Source organism: Dermacentor albipictus, chromosome 3 (assembly GCF_038994185.2).
Source record: "Dermacentor albipictus isolate Rhodes 1998 colony chromosome 3, USDA_Dalb.pri_finalv2, whole genome shotgun sequence".
In the NCBI taxonomy this organism is placed as follows: domain Eukaryota; kingdom Metazoa; phylum Arthropoda; class Arachnida; order Ixodida; family Ixodidae; genus Dermacentor; species Dermacentor albipictus.
Window position 1 is genome coordinate 101,355,557 of NC_091823.1, and position 18,312 is coordinate 101,373,868.

An 18,312-nucleotide genomic window follows, 5' to 3' on the forward strand; every position below is an offset into this window, starting at 1 on the left:
TTGAGACCAATATCGCTCACTTCATGTGCAGGGAAGCTCTTTGAAAAGGTGATCCAAACTCGACTGAGCAACTATATCGAGCGGAATAAAGTTTTTCCCGATTCTATGCTCGGCTTCAGGCCACGCGTCTCGGCACAGGACGCCTTTCTTGCGCTTCGCGACGAAGTTTTGGACCCGCCACAAAGCAAAAAAGCCAGGATAGTTTGGCGCTCAATGTTAAAGAAGCGTTTGACATGATCTCTCACGAAGCAATCCTCGAAGGTCTGGTAGACATAGGTTGCGGAAGAAGGGTGTTTCGGTACGTCCTTACCTTCCTTCGCGACAGAAAGGTAATGATTGGGTTGGGCAGTACGCGCTCTGACGTCATTGCGACGCCCAGCCAGGAACTCCACAGGGCTGAATTTTGCCACCGCTTCTTTTCAACGTCGGGTTGAGGCGACTGGCTCTAGAACTCGAGCAAGCACGGGACCTTGGATGTACAATCTACGCCTATGACATAACGTTGTGAACCCACCGGTGTTCTTACGGAGAAAAACAAGACCTATTACAGGAGACCATAAACAAGGTAGTAAAATTCAACAAACACACGGGTATGACGTGCGCACTGGAAAAATCAGAATTCATGCGCGTACGCAGCAAGTGTCACAAGAAAGCTGCCGCACCAAGGATAGACTTACATCTCGACGGCCAGGCCATTTGTGAAGTCACCCAAATCACAGTGCGTGGCCTACTTATCCAAGACTACGGCAGCATCAATGCCACAATTCGGAGTTTAAAACCAACCCATACAAATCTGCTCTGGTACTCCCGAACAGTCAGCGCGAAGAGCCTGGAGCGGTTGGTTATTCGCAACAAATATGAAGAACATGTCACTGCAGTTCTGATATCGCAAAGAGAAAGGTTGAGCTCTACGCCCCAGGGCTGCTTTATTCTCCAAAGACTGGGATACAACGCTCGACCCCTGTTCTGCGGAGACGAAACAGTCTTGTTGTCACGAGATTGAGGGAGCACGTCCATGTCTCAGCCATATCAAGAAATATGAGTGCCATGTACTACGCAGGCCGCAGACAGGCCAGGACGAGAATTCTGCGGAATCGATTCGGCAAGGATCTGGCCGCCTACTATACGCACGCGAGAGCAACCACTCGCAGGGACTTCTATGCAATCACCCCAAACAACAGAGTCACCACAATAACCGCTACGGTTAAGACCGTAGCAGAGGCAGCGGCAATAGCGCTGGCGATACGAGACGCTGACTTCAAGGGTCAGTCGGCTGATGTGCTATACAGACTCGCAAGCAGCGTGTCGACGCTTCATGCGGGGAATGCTACCGCGCCGCGCCCAAAGAATACTCGGCTCACGACTGGACCTGGACTATGACATTACGTGGTGCCCCGCGCACAACAGACTCGACCGGAACGAAAGGGCAGACCGCATAGCTCGAGGAAGCAATGACCAAGCAGCGGCCAGAACCCTAGAGGAACCATTGTCCGCAGTGCGCGACATATCAGAGAATCAGAGGAGGGAGAGACGGACCTACGACCTTTCGCACTACAAACTATTTAAATTCCAAACGTATTCCAAACTAGAAGACAAGCCCAAGACTGGCGTCGCATACAAACCACTTCATACCCGCACCTAAACGTCTTACACAAGAAGCACCCGACATATTACACGGACGCCTGTCCATGGTGCGGCGCAAAACCCACGCTGGCCCACGTAACGTGGGAATGTACGGCTCGGCCAAGCAACGTCAACTCGCCTTTTCTAAGCGTCACGGATTTCGTACTGCAGTGGGAGGCACAATTCACTAAGCTAGGATCGGGGGAGCCAATTGGCCCTTCTGGACCAAGCTCAGTGAGCCGCAAGAGCCAGTGGAGCCCTCGACTGTGGGCCCCACCCAGACCTGCCATAACTCCGATTAACTGATCAATAAATTTTTTTCTCTCTCTCTTTCTCTTCAGCACGTCAGCGTTGTGGCAGTTAGTGTTCGTTATCATCGGAAGTGATCTTTTGATGTTTCCCTGCGTGCGAGGGATACAATTTCCGGTACTTTAATCAGCAAGCGAATGTTTACAGCAATACAGAGGGGCGATAGAGCTGCGAACCTTCTTCGTGTACTTGTATAATACTTTGCTATTGCTGTCAATGCGTCGCGTTTAGTTCTTGCAAAACTGGGAATTTCTTTGTTCTGTCACCCTGGGTGACCACGTTTAAAAGCAACTGCGGGGCATTGACGTAGATTGTGTTGATGGCTATTCTTTGATGGACACCTCATACCGACCTCGCCGCTGTATGCCCTCAGCCAACGAAACGGCCGCCGCAAGAACACAATATTGTCGACCTCTCCTTAACAGCTTCGCGCTAACAACAAACTTTGGCGATATTTTCAACTACTGAGGCAACAGCGGGCTTCCACAGCACTTACACCGCCATCTTCTCAAGATACAGCGTTGCCTTCGTTTACGCTTCGCAACGTGTCTTATTCTAACCATTGTATGCGCTGCCGGAACGCTGTTACAGTAAACAGGAAAGCTTTCTCGTGTCCGAAGCAATGTTACTCACTACTTCGTCTTGGATGACACTAACGGACAAACGTGCAAGTACTTGACGACAGTGAGACCTATCCCTTCCCTAAATACTTCTTTCCGTTTACTTAATTACTTCTGGGGAAATGAAGAAACAACAACGCTGGGAGAGCGGATGATTTCGCATACACATCTAGCGTGCCACGGATTGCCGCTACTTCTCAGTCTACTGAACTGGGCACCGTAACTTCATTGCCGATGTGTGAGCGTGTCCTCGAAAATTTCAGTAGTTCATTTAGGTATTTTGAACGTTCTGAAGGAAGACACGTTGTTCAAGGTTTCCAGTGTGAGTCTTTGGTTACTCGGTAGAATTCAACGTGCTTCTTTACCTGCAAACAGCTAAGGTGACCTCTGGGAACACTGACAAAAATAAATGGCTCAATGTTAGTTAGTGTGGGCACATGTACTTGTCCTTGCTTTTATTTTTCTGGCTTGCCAAAGCACCTTTTTTAGTAATCGAAGGACATCCAGCACCACAACCTGGTTCGAAGCCCCAAATTTGCTTTCAAGCGTAGTAATCAAGAGTTTTAAAGCAAATGTTCCCTTGCGCATGCCTGATTCCAAAAGTAAAATTTATTGTGTGGTTTGTCTTAGCCAGTAATCGATAATCCCTGTTTCTCATGCCACGTATCACAGGCGCTCCATGGGGGATGTTATTTAGGAGGGTCCCAAATCACGTGTGGGCTTTTTGTCTAAGATCAATTTCAGTATCTTTTCATACAACTATGGCTTGCCGTAGCGTTTCTTTTGTTTAATTACTTCAAAAGAAAAAAAGGCAGCTCTGCACAGAGCTTGAATATATTGAAGCATAAGAAAAGTCTTGCTATAGCGAAGGAATTGCATCGGTTTAGTGACGCGTTTGTAGTCCTGCATAGCTTACAGGCAGTGAGTAAACAGACATCCAGTGCTTCTGAAAGGCGTGAGAGCACCAGGAGACAGCTTAGCTGCATTTAATTTAGGATTTCCTCTGATTGGCGTAAATCTGCGAAGGTATTTTTAAGCCACTCTAATATGCCGACAATCTGACTGTCTACTGTTGTCGTTAGATTGAGGCTACAGTCGTCATTGCTTTGGTGCTTTACGTCCGTCGTAGCCTCTGTGCCAGTGAACTTAATCATGGTCACCACCGCCACCCCCGCTTACAGCCTCCGGGCAGACCACCGGTGCCCGCTGTTTGTCGCGGCAGTGTTGTCGGTGTTCGTCTTCAACGCCCTGGCTGTGCTGTGGCTGCTGATGCGAACCTGGGAGGACGAAGAGATGCACATCGAAGTGCCCGGACTGGGAATCTGCCGCGGGCTTCGGACCAGCGTCGAGAACCGGCCCGTCTACATGTTCCGGGGCATCCCGTTTGCCCGCAGCCCCGAAGGACCGCTGCGGTTTGCGTGAGTGTACCACCATAGAAGTATCCGGGCGCGAATGCTCGATGGGTTCAGCGTCAACCTGCAGTGCATCGTATATTGTATATGCCGAAGAGACAAGCGAGAAGCCTCACAGAGCTAACAGACAACGTGACACCTGCTTTTGAAAAGACGTACTACATCCTCCGCTATGGCTGTGAGCGGCGCGGGCTGACGCCTCTGGGGCGTCGTCTATACTAGACGTGCACAAATACACAAGAAAGCGACCGGTGGCGCAGAGTTTCCTACTCAAACCCCCTAGGGGAAATTTTGGAGGAGAAATCGTGCAGCTAGCAGGGGAATAATAGTTATAGTACCCGGATTTGCCTAGCTTTTGTACTTCTAGCTTTAAATTTTCTCGCGACGTTATTTCTTACGTTTATAAGACGTCTGCTGATGGGTTATTTGCTGCAGAGTAAGCGCGTGACATGCCTCCGAGGAACAAAACAAAATGGGTTTGTGATGAGGATATATATATCAAGTACCATTCATGGGCAAAGAAGAAATAGGCTTTCACGTGGAATCAGCATGCGTGTGCGATTACTCAGAGGCGTTGACTTGGAGTGCGTGTATCATACATAAGCATGGCCAGTCATGTACCTTTGTCGTCTTATAGTTAAGGCAAGGTAACACAACGCCTCATGAAGGAGGCAGTGGCCGAATACTGCGTCATGCATGGAGACCCATTCCTGTTCTGGTTTGTGGGCCTTCCTATTCTGGTTGTACCTGGACTAGCGTAGACCCATTGGCTCTCGCCATTTTCTTCTTTTTTTCTTTTTGCCGATGTCAGACGGGGCATGAAAGTGTAGTGCACTGGACGACAATTCGAACTTACGGACTTACGAATGCAGTGTTCTACCTCTGCTGCAGGCCACCATGCACTTCAGAAAAAAGCCACTAAAAGAATAAAAATGGAGCTGGGCACGCTATGTAATGTGTAGACAGGTAACCGGTGGACAATTATAGTTACAGAATGGGTGCCGAGGGAAGAGTAGCACAGATGAGCACGGCAAATAATTAGGTGGGGTGATAAAATTAGGAAATTTGAAGGCCCAAGTTAGAATCAGATAGCGCACGACAGGAGTAATGGGAAATTATATGTTTAAATTGTTGTAGATAGATCTTTATTGTTTCTTTATACAGGGTGTCCCAACTATCATGCTCAAAAATTTTAAAATGTACACATGCCACGTAGCTAGACAAAACCAAGGCTATCGCTAGGACACGCTCAGATTAGCTTTTCTTTCTTCCTAATTACACAATTAGTGTTTATTAATTGTTCAACTCCTGAAATATATTATTTAGATGAATAGTGTCATTGGGAAAATTGTAGATCAACATGGAAAATTTGGAGGACGCTTAAGCTTTGCCTTTGAGAGTGGAACGCGAGAGCGTTCAAATATCCCCGACTGCTTCTCACGCTTCCCTGCAACTGCAGCTTAAGTAACCGTGATGTTTACCGGGAAACGCTGGCAAGGACGCTATGCACGAAGGTGAGTGGGCGAGCTTTCTGGTAGAAACGCGGCCTCTTGCGTGGGCCACGGATGCGCAGAGGCGAGCGCCATCTGGGTGGTGTTATTGCAAGGAACCGAGCGCGGCGCGCCGCTCTACGAATGGCATAAACGCTGGAACAGGGTTTTGTGTTTGAGCTTCCGCGTAACGTAATTAAGCTTTCTGGTATTTTCAAATTACAATCCGACACTCTCAAGTCGGTGGCTTGTCTTTTGGTTGTACTCTACGATTTTTCTGACGCATCTTACTTTGAGGAATTCGATTAGTTCAGTAACACCTCCGCGCCAATTGGAGGGCCTGCGTGGCGCAGGGGTTCAACTTACCTGTACTCATGTGTCCCCGTCGTTTTGAGCAGTATAGGAAATGTACTTGCGCACCTATTCTTTGCGAATGCAGGGATGCTTCCAAGGTTTCCGACGACAACTACGGGGAAATAGACGCCAGGATTCCGAAGCCCGGATGCGCCCAGAAAGCGTACACCGCAAAAGGGCAGGTTCGTCTCAGCGCGCGTTGCTTGTTCGTGGTTTGTTCTCGTGGCTAAATGTGTTCTGGTTGTCGCATAATAAGTAATCGGATGCCACAGTAACTAATTGTTTTTGCTACTGTGGCGTGCTTTGACTAAAATAAGTGCTGTAACCACGAGTGTTCCAGTGCCTGTAAAATGCTGACTTGGGCAAGCATGGGCGCGCCCTCAGAACTCGAGTTCTAAAGGGTAACTAAAATGGTGTGTAAAGTTTAGATATATTGATAAGGTGCACTTTCTGATTGCCAGGAAGGTCAAGGTTTGCGCGAGCCTAGTCTTGGTAAACGCAGGATGACGCAAAATGTAAATCTGTTACGAAATGTCATTGATATCTCTTTGTCGTAAGATGAGGACAGCATCGGCTCGGGAGTATTCTCATTTTGTCGATAAAAAGCTTTTATAGTTCACTCTTAAGGAACCAGAAGTTTCAGCCTAAGCAGTTATGAGTTAGTTTTATGTGTAATTACGATTCATACGCGCGAAAGTACTTTAAGTCCGTGACGTCACAGTAACGCGTTAGTGCTGCGGTACGAGCGTGAAATTAAGGAAAGCTACACTTAACAGTCCATTTGCTCGTACTGTTTCAATACGATGCCTGTTGATTAAGAGGAAAGCCCCCAGAGCCAGGTTTCCGCCCCCTATTTTTCCTTTTTGAATCTGCTTGTGCTTAGCTTCAGGTGTATTCTGCAGGTGCCTTGTTTTTCTTGCACGAACAAAAAAAGTGTCTGATAGATAGATAAAGAAAGAGGAGAAAGAGCCGGAGAATGCCATGCTCATCTTGTAGGCGAGACACCTTAGGCTAGAAAAATGCACCTACAGAAAATAGCGGAAACGGATAAGGTGTGACGCTGGCGTGATATTGCCGAGGAAACAAAATATTCACTCCAAGCCAGAGAGCTTGCATGTGCTATGCCTTCTGCACACGTTATTCTTACCCCATCACTACTGGCCAGAACCACAGACCAACTAAATAGCCCTGCTCCTTCACATCGGCTAATAAGTACTGGAAAGAAATGTTAATGGTGACTTGGAATCTCTGAGCAGTGTACTCACGTAGCACCGTTACGCATATGTGCCCACACATCATTTGCAGCCAAGCACCCAATACGCGGCCAATATCTTGCACATAAGTAATTTATTTATTTATTTATTTATTTATTTATTTATTTATTTATTTATTTATTTATTTATTTATTTATTTATACACCTACATATTACCCCGTGGGTATTATAGTCGGGGGGGGGTTATGGTTAGTATGGTATGGTTAGTATGGTTAGAGGTTATGTATTGTTGCTACCCTGCCAGGACGTACGACGAAAATACGGGACTCATCCTATAAACGGAATGTAACAGGACACTAAACTTACTTACTCTGTCGGCTAAAGAGCCCACCTTCGCTAATATAACAATTAGAGGCATTGAGCGACTGTGGAACGCACAGGTAATCCGCTCCAACGAGCACACCAGCGAGGACTGCCTTCACCTCAACGTGTGGACGCCGTGTACGGAGCACAGTACGCCGGGCTGCCGGAAGACAGTACTGGTGTTCTTCCACGCGATCGAATTCCAGAACGGCGACAATAACTACTACGACGGCCGCTGGCTCGCCGGACTTGGTGATCTCGTCGTGGTGGCGCCCAACTTCCGGCTGGGTGCCTTCGGCTTCCTCAACATCGGTAAATTGGGTCAACTCGCGCTGCGGGAACTGTCGTTGTTAGTGGCGCGAAAAGGTAAGCGGAAGGATGAAGATGCGGACGCAAAGAGCAGCAACGAAAATTCGGTAATCTCCGCTGCCATTCGACGAATCATTCGCACCCGTGAGTCGACCATCCAGTGCGGGGAACGCAAGTTACAGGAGTTGCACAACTGGTCCAGGTAAAGATGAACTTCGCTTCACGTGACCAAGCCGCCAGTTTCAAGTTCAATTGCATCTGCTTTGTGTTCGGCGAAAGTGATTGGGCGTCCTCTCAGAGAAGGTGTAGTGCCCGGGGACCTTATCACGCTGCATGGTGCAGTACGGCGATCTTTCGGCCATCTTAAGCGTATCTGCAAAACCAATCACGTCTGGCATTTGCAGGGAAATGCGCCTTTACCGGGACCGGTTATGAGTCTTCTGTCAATCGCATTACTCATACTCCGTGGAAAACTGTTAACTAATGCTATACCGAACTTTAGATTGGCGTTCTTTCTGTCGCTCTCTGTTTTCTTCCACTAACCTCTTTCGTCACAAACATTGACAGCCAGGCACCAACTAGCCAAACATCGTACTTCTCTCCGTGGAAAATGAGAGGAGCTTGAATCTCAGGGTTAGGAGATAGGAGGACAGCGGTGTGGATTAGAGAAGAAACAGGCTAAGCTGATATTCTACCATAGAGTAAGAAATGGTGTCCCTCAGACTGCGTAATGCGTGAATAAGATAAACAGTAGTCTAATTAGCTAACAGAACAGGTGCCAACAGAAGTGAGGCTGCGAACAGCCGAGAATAAGATAGTGTTGATAGACTGCGAAACTTTCAGGTGTATGTAACGGAATCAGTTCACGCTGGACAGGGGCAATTGGAGATCGCTGGGAAATGAATTCGCCATGCAGTAGGCACCACGATCATAAACGTATGAACCACCATGATTATGATGGGGTCATCACCATCATGTACCTATTTAATTTCCACTGGCCCAAGCTATCTTCCAGAGATAGCCAACTACTCCTCCTTGCTCCAGATGACGGCTTTATATGTACCTCCAAATTTCCACATTGCAACACACCATCTGCTTTCCTTTGCTGCGTTTCTCTTAGCGTGGCACCCATTCTGTACCTCTAATTGACCGCCAGTCATCTACCCTACGTGTTACATGGCCTGCCCGACTGCATTTCTCCTTTTACTCTCAATTAGCAAGCCGGCTACGCCCATTTGCACTTTAATCCACACCACGTCCTCCCTGTCTCATAACGTTAGATGACGTTAACCTCCTATATAACCTCCACAACGTTTACCTCCTATATGAATACAACGTAATACGCCGATAAATTTTTGTTAACAGCACTCGCTGCGCACTTTATATCATCCTCTCAAGTTTTGTTATCCTCCAAGGCACTGCTCCACGAGCCACACACAGCACAGCCGGATGATTTGCATCCATTACGTTTCGGTATTACAAAAATAAGAATGTAATATGTATGTCACGCGCTGACGCTTGTCACCACACGACAGGAAGCGAAGCACCTTATACGAGGTGCCCGGCTTCCTGCCGCAGAATCTAGGTCACACTCATAAAGCCCCAACATCACACGCGCTGCCTGCAACGTACGCGATTATGGCATGTTACTTTGGTAAATTACCCAATGGGCAACGCGCAAAACCGACACATGAAGTGCATGGCGCCGCAAAGAAAGAAGAGAACAAAACGTGAAAAGTAGGCGGGGCTCGTGACGTGAACACGGCGCGGTCTGTCGGTTCTCGTATGGGAGAAGCCTTCAACTCTGTGGGGAGTAGGCAGGGGAATAATGTAGATTGCAGGCACTAGTCGAGGCATACGGAGAGATTGCCTGTGTTAGCAGTGAAGCTCGCCTCCTGGCAGTAAGGTAGATAAGATGACGAGTGGCCTAATTAGCGAACAGAATAGCTGCCAACAGGAGGGAGGCCACGAATGGCCGAGAATATTATAGTGTTGATAGACTGTGAAATTGGCCGATGTATGTGACGGAGTCAGTTCACGAAAGACAGGGGCAATTGGTGATCGTCGGAAATGAATTCGCCATGCAGTAGACATCACCATCAAGAACTTCTGAACCGTCATGCACCATCATGCACCTATTTAATACCCACTGGCCGAAGGTATCTTCCAGAGATGTTTGTAAAATATGTTTGTAGATATGTTTATTTTGTAACATATGTTGTAACTAAAGAATGAATCAATGAACGCAACATTCCGATTCCTCCTGTCTCTTCTAGTTATAAACGAATCCCAAAATTCATGCGGTAGATGCGCTCCCCAGACGGCGGTTTCCAACACGTAATATACAGAATTTTCGATGGGGCATAACGACAGGCCCTGTAAGGAGCAGGCCCATGACCTCTGCTGTTTCTGATGGCAGATTGCCTAGTGGGAGGCGACATCCCATGCACACCGAGTGACGTGGGCCTGGGAGACCAGCATGTGGCCGTGCAATGGGTGCTCGACCGCATCGCCAGCTTTGGGGGCAACGCCAGCGACGTTGTCCTCATGGGCAGCGGGTCCGGAGCGTGGTCTGTGGGCGCCCATCTACTCCAGGGCGAGACGACTGGGCCGCGCTTCTGGAGCCACGAGCGCTTCGCCAAAGTGATCCTCATGAGCGAGTCGCCATTTCGGAGGTAACACAAGCACAACGTCTCTGTTTTGTTACCCGGTCACTTTTTTGTGTGTTTTGATGGGGCAGAATACAAAAAAAGAACAGTAAAAAGGGGGAGAAGTTAGCCGTAGGTGTGTGGCCCTCGTCTCCTACGCCGCAGAAATGTTAAAAGGAAATGGCTGGCAGAATACAGTAGATGAGGAAGAAGTAATGCAACGACGTAGGCACTTGCCGGCGCGATGCTGTTCATGCGTAGTGTTGTGAAAAGTGCTAAAGAATTGTAGTTATTGTGAAACAAATGTGCAAAAAGCTGAATGGGCGAGCGTGGCGCGCACCATATAAAACACGGAAACAACTATGCGCACACTCGCTGTCCTCAAGGTGCACGTGAGCGACTGTAACGCGATGGCATTATAATGTTTTACCATTTTATCAACATTCATCGACATCGACATAATTTCATCCCTCTCCTATAGTCTTCCGTGAACTGTTACGACCTTATGATCTAATAATGCTGCGTGCCTACGTTTACCGACTTTTATGTGATGCTACTTAGGTACTGATAACGACCTTATACGATTCACTTTGTCAACTTATGATTATTCATCTGTATAGGTGTCTACCGCTATGGTTATTATGGTGTAAAGGAAATGAGGAATAAAAAAGAGAAATAGAAGTCGCGACTCAGCATTACGCGCACAGAAGAGGATGCACAAGAGGGCTACAAACTGTCATCGAGTCCGGTGCACTTAAAGAAACTACACTAGATTGCACTGAACGTTCTTCTCCTGCCACAGTTGGGGTCACACTCTCAGTATGTACATTCAGCAGATGGTCTAAAGTCAAGCCGGTTTAAGCTGTCTGGAAAGAGGGAGTCGCCTAACGTCACGATGAGGAGAGCGGAAGTGCAGAGGAGTGCAGCAATGCTTGTGGGCCCCGCTCGTGCGCAGGTACTTTGACGACAAGTCTCACGAGCTGCCGGCCCTGCTCAACTGCTCCCACGGCGGCGTGGTCGGGAAGACGCACTGCCTGAGGGTTATCCCGTCGCGGGAGATCGTTCGCGTCACCGGCGAATTGGGGCACTACTTTGGACCATCGGGCCGCGCCCACCCAACCGTCGAAGATGCGTTAAGGGTCACCGGGCGGCGATTCCTGTTGGGCACCGTCAGCAACGAAGGCACCCACCTTTTTGACTACCTCAAGCGGGTCAGGTGTCTTCTCCTGCGTACACGATTTCCGTCATCTTAGATAGATAGATAGATAGATAGATAGATAGATAGATAGATAGATAGATAGATAGATAGATAGATAGATAGATAGATAGATAGATAGATAGATAGAGAGAGAGATAGAGAGATAGATAGATAGACAGATAGATAGATAGATAGATAGATAGATAGATAGATAGATAGATAGATAGATAGATAGATAGATAGATAGATAGATAGATAGATAGATAGATAGATAGATAGATAGATAGATAGATAGATAGATAGATAGATAGATAGATAGATAGCCTTCCACTAGCTGCCAACAGCCCAGTAGTCTACGCATCGTGACAGGAGCCATAAATATATATTTCGTGCCATATGAAGCTAGCATTGAAGCCATATAAAGTACAAGAGAAAGGAACCTTTTACTGCGTTAGCATTAGGAGCGTGAATGTGGAAAACAGTGTACGCATGTGAAGTGTTGAATGCCAGTCACGTGGGGGAAGTAGCTACAGGATGGAAGAGCTTAGAAGTGCGTGGATTTGTTTATATATATATATATATATATATATGCGTGTGTGTACGTCTCGTCCGCTTCTGGTTCGCACGTTGTAATGTTCAGAATATTTCTTAAAAGCTCCAAATATTGTCATCGTAACAAAAGTGTTTTGATCGGCTATTTCAACGCGCAAGCGCTGCCGCTAGCAACTCAATGACAGAAAGCATTCGTTCCTGTAGAGCCGTCGCTTTCTATTAACAACAAATGGCAATGCTGCGAATTGCGAAGGAGATTTCAGGAAAACTGGCAGAGTAAACCTTGAAAAATCTCGTCGTCTAAGAAAGCCTGCGCAGTACTTTCGTGCGCATGCTAGCGGAGAGTTTGTTCATTTCGTTTTGTCTCTTCGTCTTCTCGCTTCCAGACTTCGCCGCCCGACGCAGGCATGGACCTCGTTGTGCCTACATTTCTAAACACCATTTACCACATCAGGAACGCCGGGGAAGTCGTTGATACCTTTCGGAAGGCCACTACACCAATCTATAAGGGTAATTTGCAAAGTCACTGCAACTACAGCTTCTGCAAAAAAGGCAGTCGTCCTTCCTTCTCAGAATACTGAAAGAAAATTTTTACTTAGGTATACAACATCTCCAAATAAGTTATGCGAAAATCGCCAAGACGGAGAAAGCTTTTTAATTTAAAGCTGCCTTAGTGAACCATCCTGTACGTTGGTGACCGTGTCTGCTGCAGCTGTGTTGCCGAGTAGCCGGCAAGAATGAATGGCCCGCATGCCGTATCAACCTGAGACCCAAATACAATTGTGGTGCATGATGGCTCTTCAAGATGGTTTTATTGTCTAGTGGTATATGTTACAAACGCGAAAAATGAATTTTTTTTTAATACCATGGTTACATTCCAAATCCGCCTCTTTGTGTACGCTATAGAAACTACGTAATGCAAAAGTGTCGCCTGTAAAGCCGTCCCGTCGATATAGTACGGCGTTTGCAGCGACGTCAGACGCCTCACGCTGACGCAGCCAGGATCGTCTAAAATTTGCTCCTTGCATATTTCAACGCATTGAACGTGATCCGCAGGTGATCAATTGTTGCAGCAGTGCATGCTCAGATGTGCGCGGCAGGCGAGCACTTTGGTGAAGGCGTCAACGCCGGGCTACATCCTCGTCTTACACACGCAGCTACGGCGAGCGTCAACTCTTGGGCTTTGGATCTGCTGGGCGACTTCCTCTACACGTGTCCGCTGTTGAAGTTCGGACACGAGCTCGCGGCCAGCCAGCGGAACCAGGTGTTCGGCTACGTGTTCGATCACAAGGCCAGCTTCGCGCTTTTCAACGACACAACGGGGGCGGCGCGTTTCATGGACCTGGACTTTGTGTTTGGCCGTCCTTTGGAAGGGTCACGGGCAGCCACTGCCCAAGAAAGGGACCTTAGTCGAAGAATGATCGACATATGGTCCACGTTTGCCAAGACGGGGTACGGCCCACGCTCGTGGCAAGACTGACTTACCCTCGCTTCTTATAACGTACCTTCACTCAACAGTCTGTCCACCTCGGCTCTAGAAAGGAGAGGGAAGTGTTGCCCCTCGTCAGGAAAAGTCATTGCAGTTCAGTAACACTGCAGGATCGTTCTTGAGAAGCGTAGTGTCTTCTTCAGTTGAGGAGTGGTGTCGTGCTTAACTCGGGGAATGTTTGCCCGCACATATAATGTGACACTACTTGGTGCAGTGGAAGAAGAGCTGCCAGTAAAGGATCGCTTAAGAATAGAGAGCTCTGAACCTCCTGTTTAATTAAGTACGTTTCCACACTAAAAAAAAAAAACTGGGCTGTACTCCCACCTCATGTCTAAAGTTTCAATCACAGTGACAGTGAATAGCGGGAAAGAGTATCTAAAGCGGGAAAGCAACTTAAAGTTATCCTCAACTTCGTAGCTATGGCGTCAAACCAAGGTCGATCCAAATAGGTCGCGAAGCTTCGGGCGCAAAGCGGTGCAGTACAAGTCGTCACCGACATCAGCAAGGGTGGGTATGGGAGCAGCGATTGAAGCGCGACTATGTTTGGAGGGAACAAACATTGGGAAAGAAGAAAGTATTTTTTTTAAAATTCAAGCGAGACACAATTAGATGCATTCAACGAAAATAAAATTCCTGGTCAACTTTATATATTCGTGACGAGTTAAGAAAATACAAGTTTATCTAATTTTTTTATTATTAATAGAAACATTTCTTTTCAGCGCCCATCGTTACAGGTGGCGTTGACGCCGTTATCAGTCAAAATGCGATGCACCTCTTGAAATGTGCAGAAAGGCGCGCTCGTAAAGTACACATGTTGAAAAGCGCCCCCCCCCTCACACGTTGTGCTTTTTTGCTTGTCGAAGTTTGTCTTAATTTGGTGATGCGGGTAGTTTCATCGCTTCCTGACCTGTTCAGTCAAAAGTAGTGAGTTACGACCGCCAGGTAACTGAGTAGTAGCTTTCGTGCGACTGCACTGGCTGACGAGCTTGGCGTCCGACGATAGGACCAGCACTCTACACCTTAAGCTTACGTCGGCCTCCAAAGAAAGTATATGTTCTGTGCAGAGGTGCGATTTCAACAACCGTACGGCTGGCCTTTTCCTGCATCGCTTTTCACGCTGAAAGCTCGAAACGCCCATCAAGTCGAATGGCGGGGCTTTTGAATACATAGCTCTAAAGACAGGCAAAAAAAAAAATTACGCCTTCGAAAACAAAATGATGTCACTTCTGTGTTTAACGGATATGGCGCCTCACTAATTTTTCTTCCGCCGGAAGTGTTCCCTCCACATGCAGATGGCGCTAAGCCCCATGAACCGCCGAGGAACCGCCATGTTTTGAACGAATGGGCTTCTATAGAAGCTTCGCTACCAGGTATATTTACCTTGGCCTAACCGTTAAGCTATGAAAAGAAGTATAAAATCGACAGAGCAGACGGCTTGCATCGCCGCATAACCGTACCCGGAGTGAAGCACGCGAGTCAAGGAATTCTGTTTCGAAAGCTGCGCTTTCGCCGAATCTTGCTGCGTCGTTATTACCATTCTATATATTACGATTTGTCCTAGGGGATCTTTTACTAGTGCATATTGCGTAGGCATCGTGCACGAGTCGTTGATAATAGTGCTAGAAAACAGGTCAATAAATCGTCATCAAGAAGGTCTATGCACCACATGCACACTCTAAAAATTGTCTACGAGTAGACACATGTGACTGTATGCCTGGACAGCGGCAGACTTCCGGTAGTGGAGTATGTTGCAGCCGGGCAATAACCAAGCTATGGTTCGAAAATGAATGCGCGTAGCTGCTGCTGTGCACTTTGATATATTAGCTATCTGCTACGTCGCGACCATTTTGCCAAGCTTACTGAACAGACTTCCAATTTGTCGGCGACTCTTCCACGAAATCTAGAAACCATTTCAACAAAATATTAGGTGTAATATCTCACAAATTGTTCTTCTGTGGATAGTCGCCAGCACCGTATAAGCAGAGTGACCTTGAAAATATCTTTAAGATACGGGCGATTTCTCTCGTCATGTTTTAGTGTGCGTTTCTTTAAATGAATACCTGCTTAACTACTGAAACAACAGTACTCTTCAGGGCCACTTAATCCAGTTGGACTATCTGCCTTGATGACACATCGTAAGATGTTGGAGTTTTCCTCAAGATGAACAATAAAGAACCGTTGTGACGACAGGAAACACACCCAGGCAAGAAACGCCCAAAATCGGACTATATATTTTACTAAAAAGTTCACATTTTTGTGTTTCACAGGTAACTGACACTTTTTAACTTAAATAAAGGTGGCATTAGCATAGATTTGCATGTATATGTAATTTTCGTTAGGCATTAAGGCAAGTTATTGATAGGGCCAAAGGTACTTGACTTCAGTACCAGTAGTCTTGTTAAATATGCTCTTATTTGCTGCAGCGTGTGTATCGTGGTACATGTAGCACGCAAGCAAGGTATTTATACAGCAGGATGTACGGCTAACCTATATTCGCTCCTGTAAATTTTACTTTAATTGATGACGACTTTATGCCTGATGAAATATGTTCAAAAACAATCACATATGGCGGATATTACCTTTGTTTCAAGTAAAATAGCGCCAATTGGTTGTAAAAAATTAATACATGCGCATCTAACAATGTAACCGGGTGTATAATGGGCAGGCATAAAGTTGATTAGTGGCTGAAACGAAAGTTTCTTTAATAGATCCTAAAACGGGTGCTAGGCAACTATCGTAGGAAAAATAAAAAGGAGTGAAGGACCACTAACAGCTAATTATCAAGTAATAAAAACTAAAATGTTCGATCAACAAAGCGCTATGAGCATTTGGCAACTGCCTGGTAGTTTGTGCAAAGCGCCGTGGCTAATTCGCAATTATCGTCTGCAGCGCATGTCCGTAATTGTGATTTAAGAACGTTACGTATAACAAAACATTTCTTTCTTTACTGGTTCGCCGCTTCATAGCGGTGATATTGCACCAATCAGCCGTGGCACTTTTCATGCACGTGTTTATCGTAAGAACACAATATGCCGAACGTTTAATTCCAGAGGGAAACGTTATTAACGTTGAAACAGAATAGAGCATAGCATATTACATCGCATTGCGAAAGAGCGCGGGCACCATTTCATTTACAAAGACATCAAGAAGAGGGAGAAAAATGTTCATATTGCTAGCGAAGAAGCCTTGTGACGCTACTTTATCAAAATTCGTTATCTATAGAAGTATTCACTTGGGCCCTCCGGCATAGCGACACAAAAGGGCACACCTTCCAACTTTCACATTTTCGCATACGTACAGGGAGCCTTTGTATGGCCATGTTTCTTCAGCTTTTCTTTCACCATGCGTTCAATCCTAGGAATCTACCGTTCGTGCACGGACAGCCCTGGACAAGCTACAGGGACGACGGAAGAGACATAGGAGTACGCATCGGGCTCACGACACTGGAAGTAAGCTGCACGTCTTTGACACGGCATCTTCGAGTTGCCATTTCGTAGTGCTCCGCCGACACTCTAATGTGATGCATAAAAACTTTCAAGAGGTGTTGCTATAGCAACAATGGGCTGTACCAGTGATAGTGAGCAGAAAGTTGGGTGCCTGACATTTTTGTTGTTGTTTAATAATCGCACAAGACGGAATGAAAGTTTTGCTGTTTGAACATCACTGCGGCACCCTTGTCGACTGTGGCACCGGTATCACGAGAAGCTCTTTATCGCATGTATGCATGCATTCAAAGTATAACATGCTTTCAAAGTAGACTTGCATAAACTTGAGTTTGCATCAGCTTACATTGAATAATCACTCTTTCAAAACTAGTTTCCTTGGTTTGCATGCAGCAATGCGTTAATGAATAAACAAAAATTATGATCGAATTCGAATTGGTTGAATTTGAACTTGAATTTTCGGGCTGTGTAAACTGAACAATGCGAAGGCATGGTAAGTGCGCGAAGAGCGTGTCAAGCATTTTATAAGCTAGGCAGCACAAGCCAGCAGCCGGAATATTCTTGTAAACGTAACCGTTCATTATGCCTTCCAGGAAGTGAGAGACTACCGGAAGAAGACTTGCGCCATCCTGCCATCTTTAGCTGCAGATCCCGCAGCGCTGAAAGGAGGCGCAGCTGTAGCACTACAACGAGAGAGCACATCGAGGAAAGGCGGCGCTGTGACCGATCCTGCATACGTCAGGACTGATATTTCCATCTCGACATAGGTTTAGAGGCTGTTCACTTTTCTTTTTTTTTCTTATTCAGGGACGCTTGTCCTGAATTTAGTGCACTTAGAGTCCTTGGGCGTCCAACAATATACGTTGTCATGGAGTTCTTTTTCGCTTTTCTTTAGTTCAGTACTCGATATTTTCAGTTTCCATTCTTTGATTTTATAGTCAGGCTTTCCCGAAAACATTACAGGAGCACGGAATATCCCTGTGGTTGAAGAACCACAAGCCGAACTTGATGTTAAAGCACGTATCACGAATAAAAAAATGTGAGCTCACTGATACGATCTCGGCCGGGTGAGGTGGGTCTTCACCGCATGAATCGGGAAACGACGATAAAGCCGGGCATCGTGATGACGAAAAAAAAGGAGAAAAGATTGTATTCACTTCATTGGTACATGGTTGTGACTGCTATCCGAGTGTCGAGCTGTTCTGATTAAAACGGGGGACAGGACGCCCTAAACAACGCCTTGCGGTCTTGTGGTCGTCGCTGTCTTCTTGGGGAGCCTGTGAAAGTA

The 18,312-nt window shown here is 46.6% G+C and overlaps 1 protein-coding gene across 3 annotated transcripts in view; it reads left to right on the plus strand.

The window, feature by feature from the left end:
• The window catches only part of LOC135913984 (acetylcholinesterase-like), a 30,786-nt gene extending 12,710 nt beyond the window's left edge, over nt 1-18,076 (plus strand). For all 3 annotated transcript variants that reach the window (XM_065446689.2, XM_065446699.2, XM_065446694.2), the window contains 9 exons: nt 3,734-3,970; nt 5,894-5,990; nt 7,463-7,697; nt 10,114-10,369; nt 11,298-11,553; nt 12,479-12,602; nt 13,250-13,544; nt 16,940-17,030; nt 17,618-18,076. In XM_065446689.2, coding sequence (XP_065302761.1) covers nt 3,734-3,970; nt 5,894-5,990; nt 7,463-7,697; nt 10,114-10,369; nt 11,298-11,553; nt 12,479-12,602; nt 13,250-13,544; nt 16,940-17,030; nt 17,618-17,791 — 1,765 coding nt within the window. In that variant the 3' untranslated portion in view covers nt 17,792-18,076. The remainder of the gene's footprint in view (nt 1-3,733; nt 3,971-5,893; nt 5,991-7,462; nt 7,698-10,113; nt 10,370-11,297; nt 11,554-12,478; nt 12,603-13,249; nt 13,545-16,939; nt 17,031-17,617) is intronic.
• The last annotated feature ends 236 nt before the right edge of the window (nt 18,077-18,312 follow it).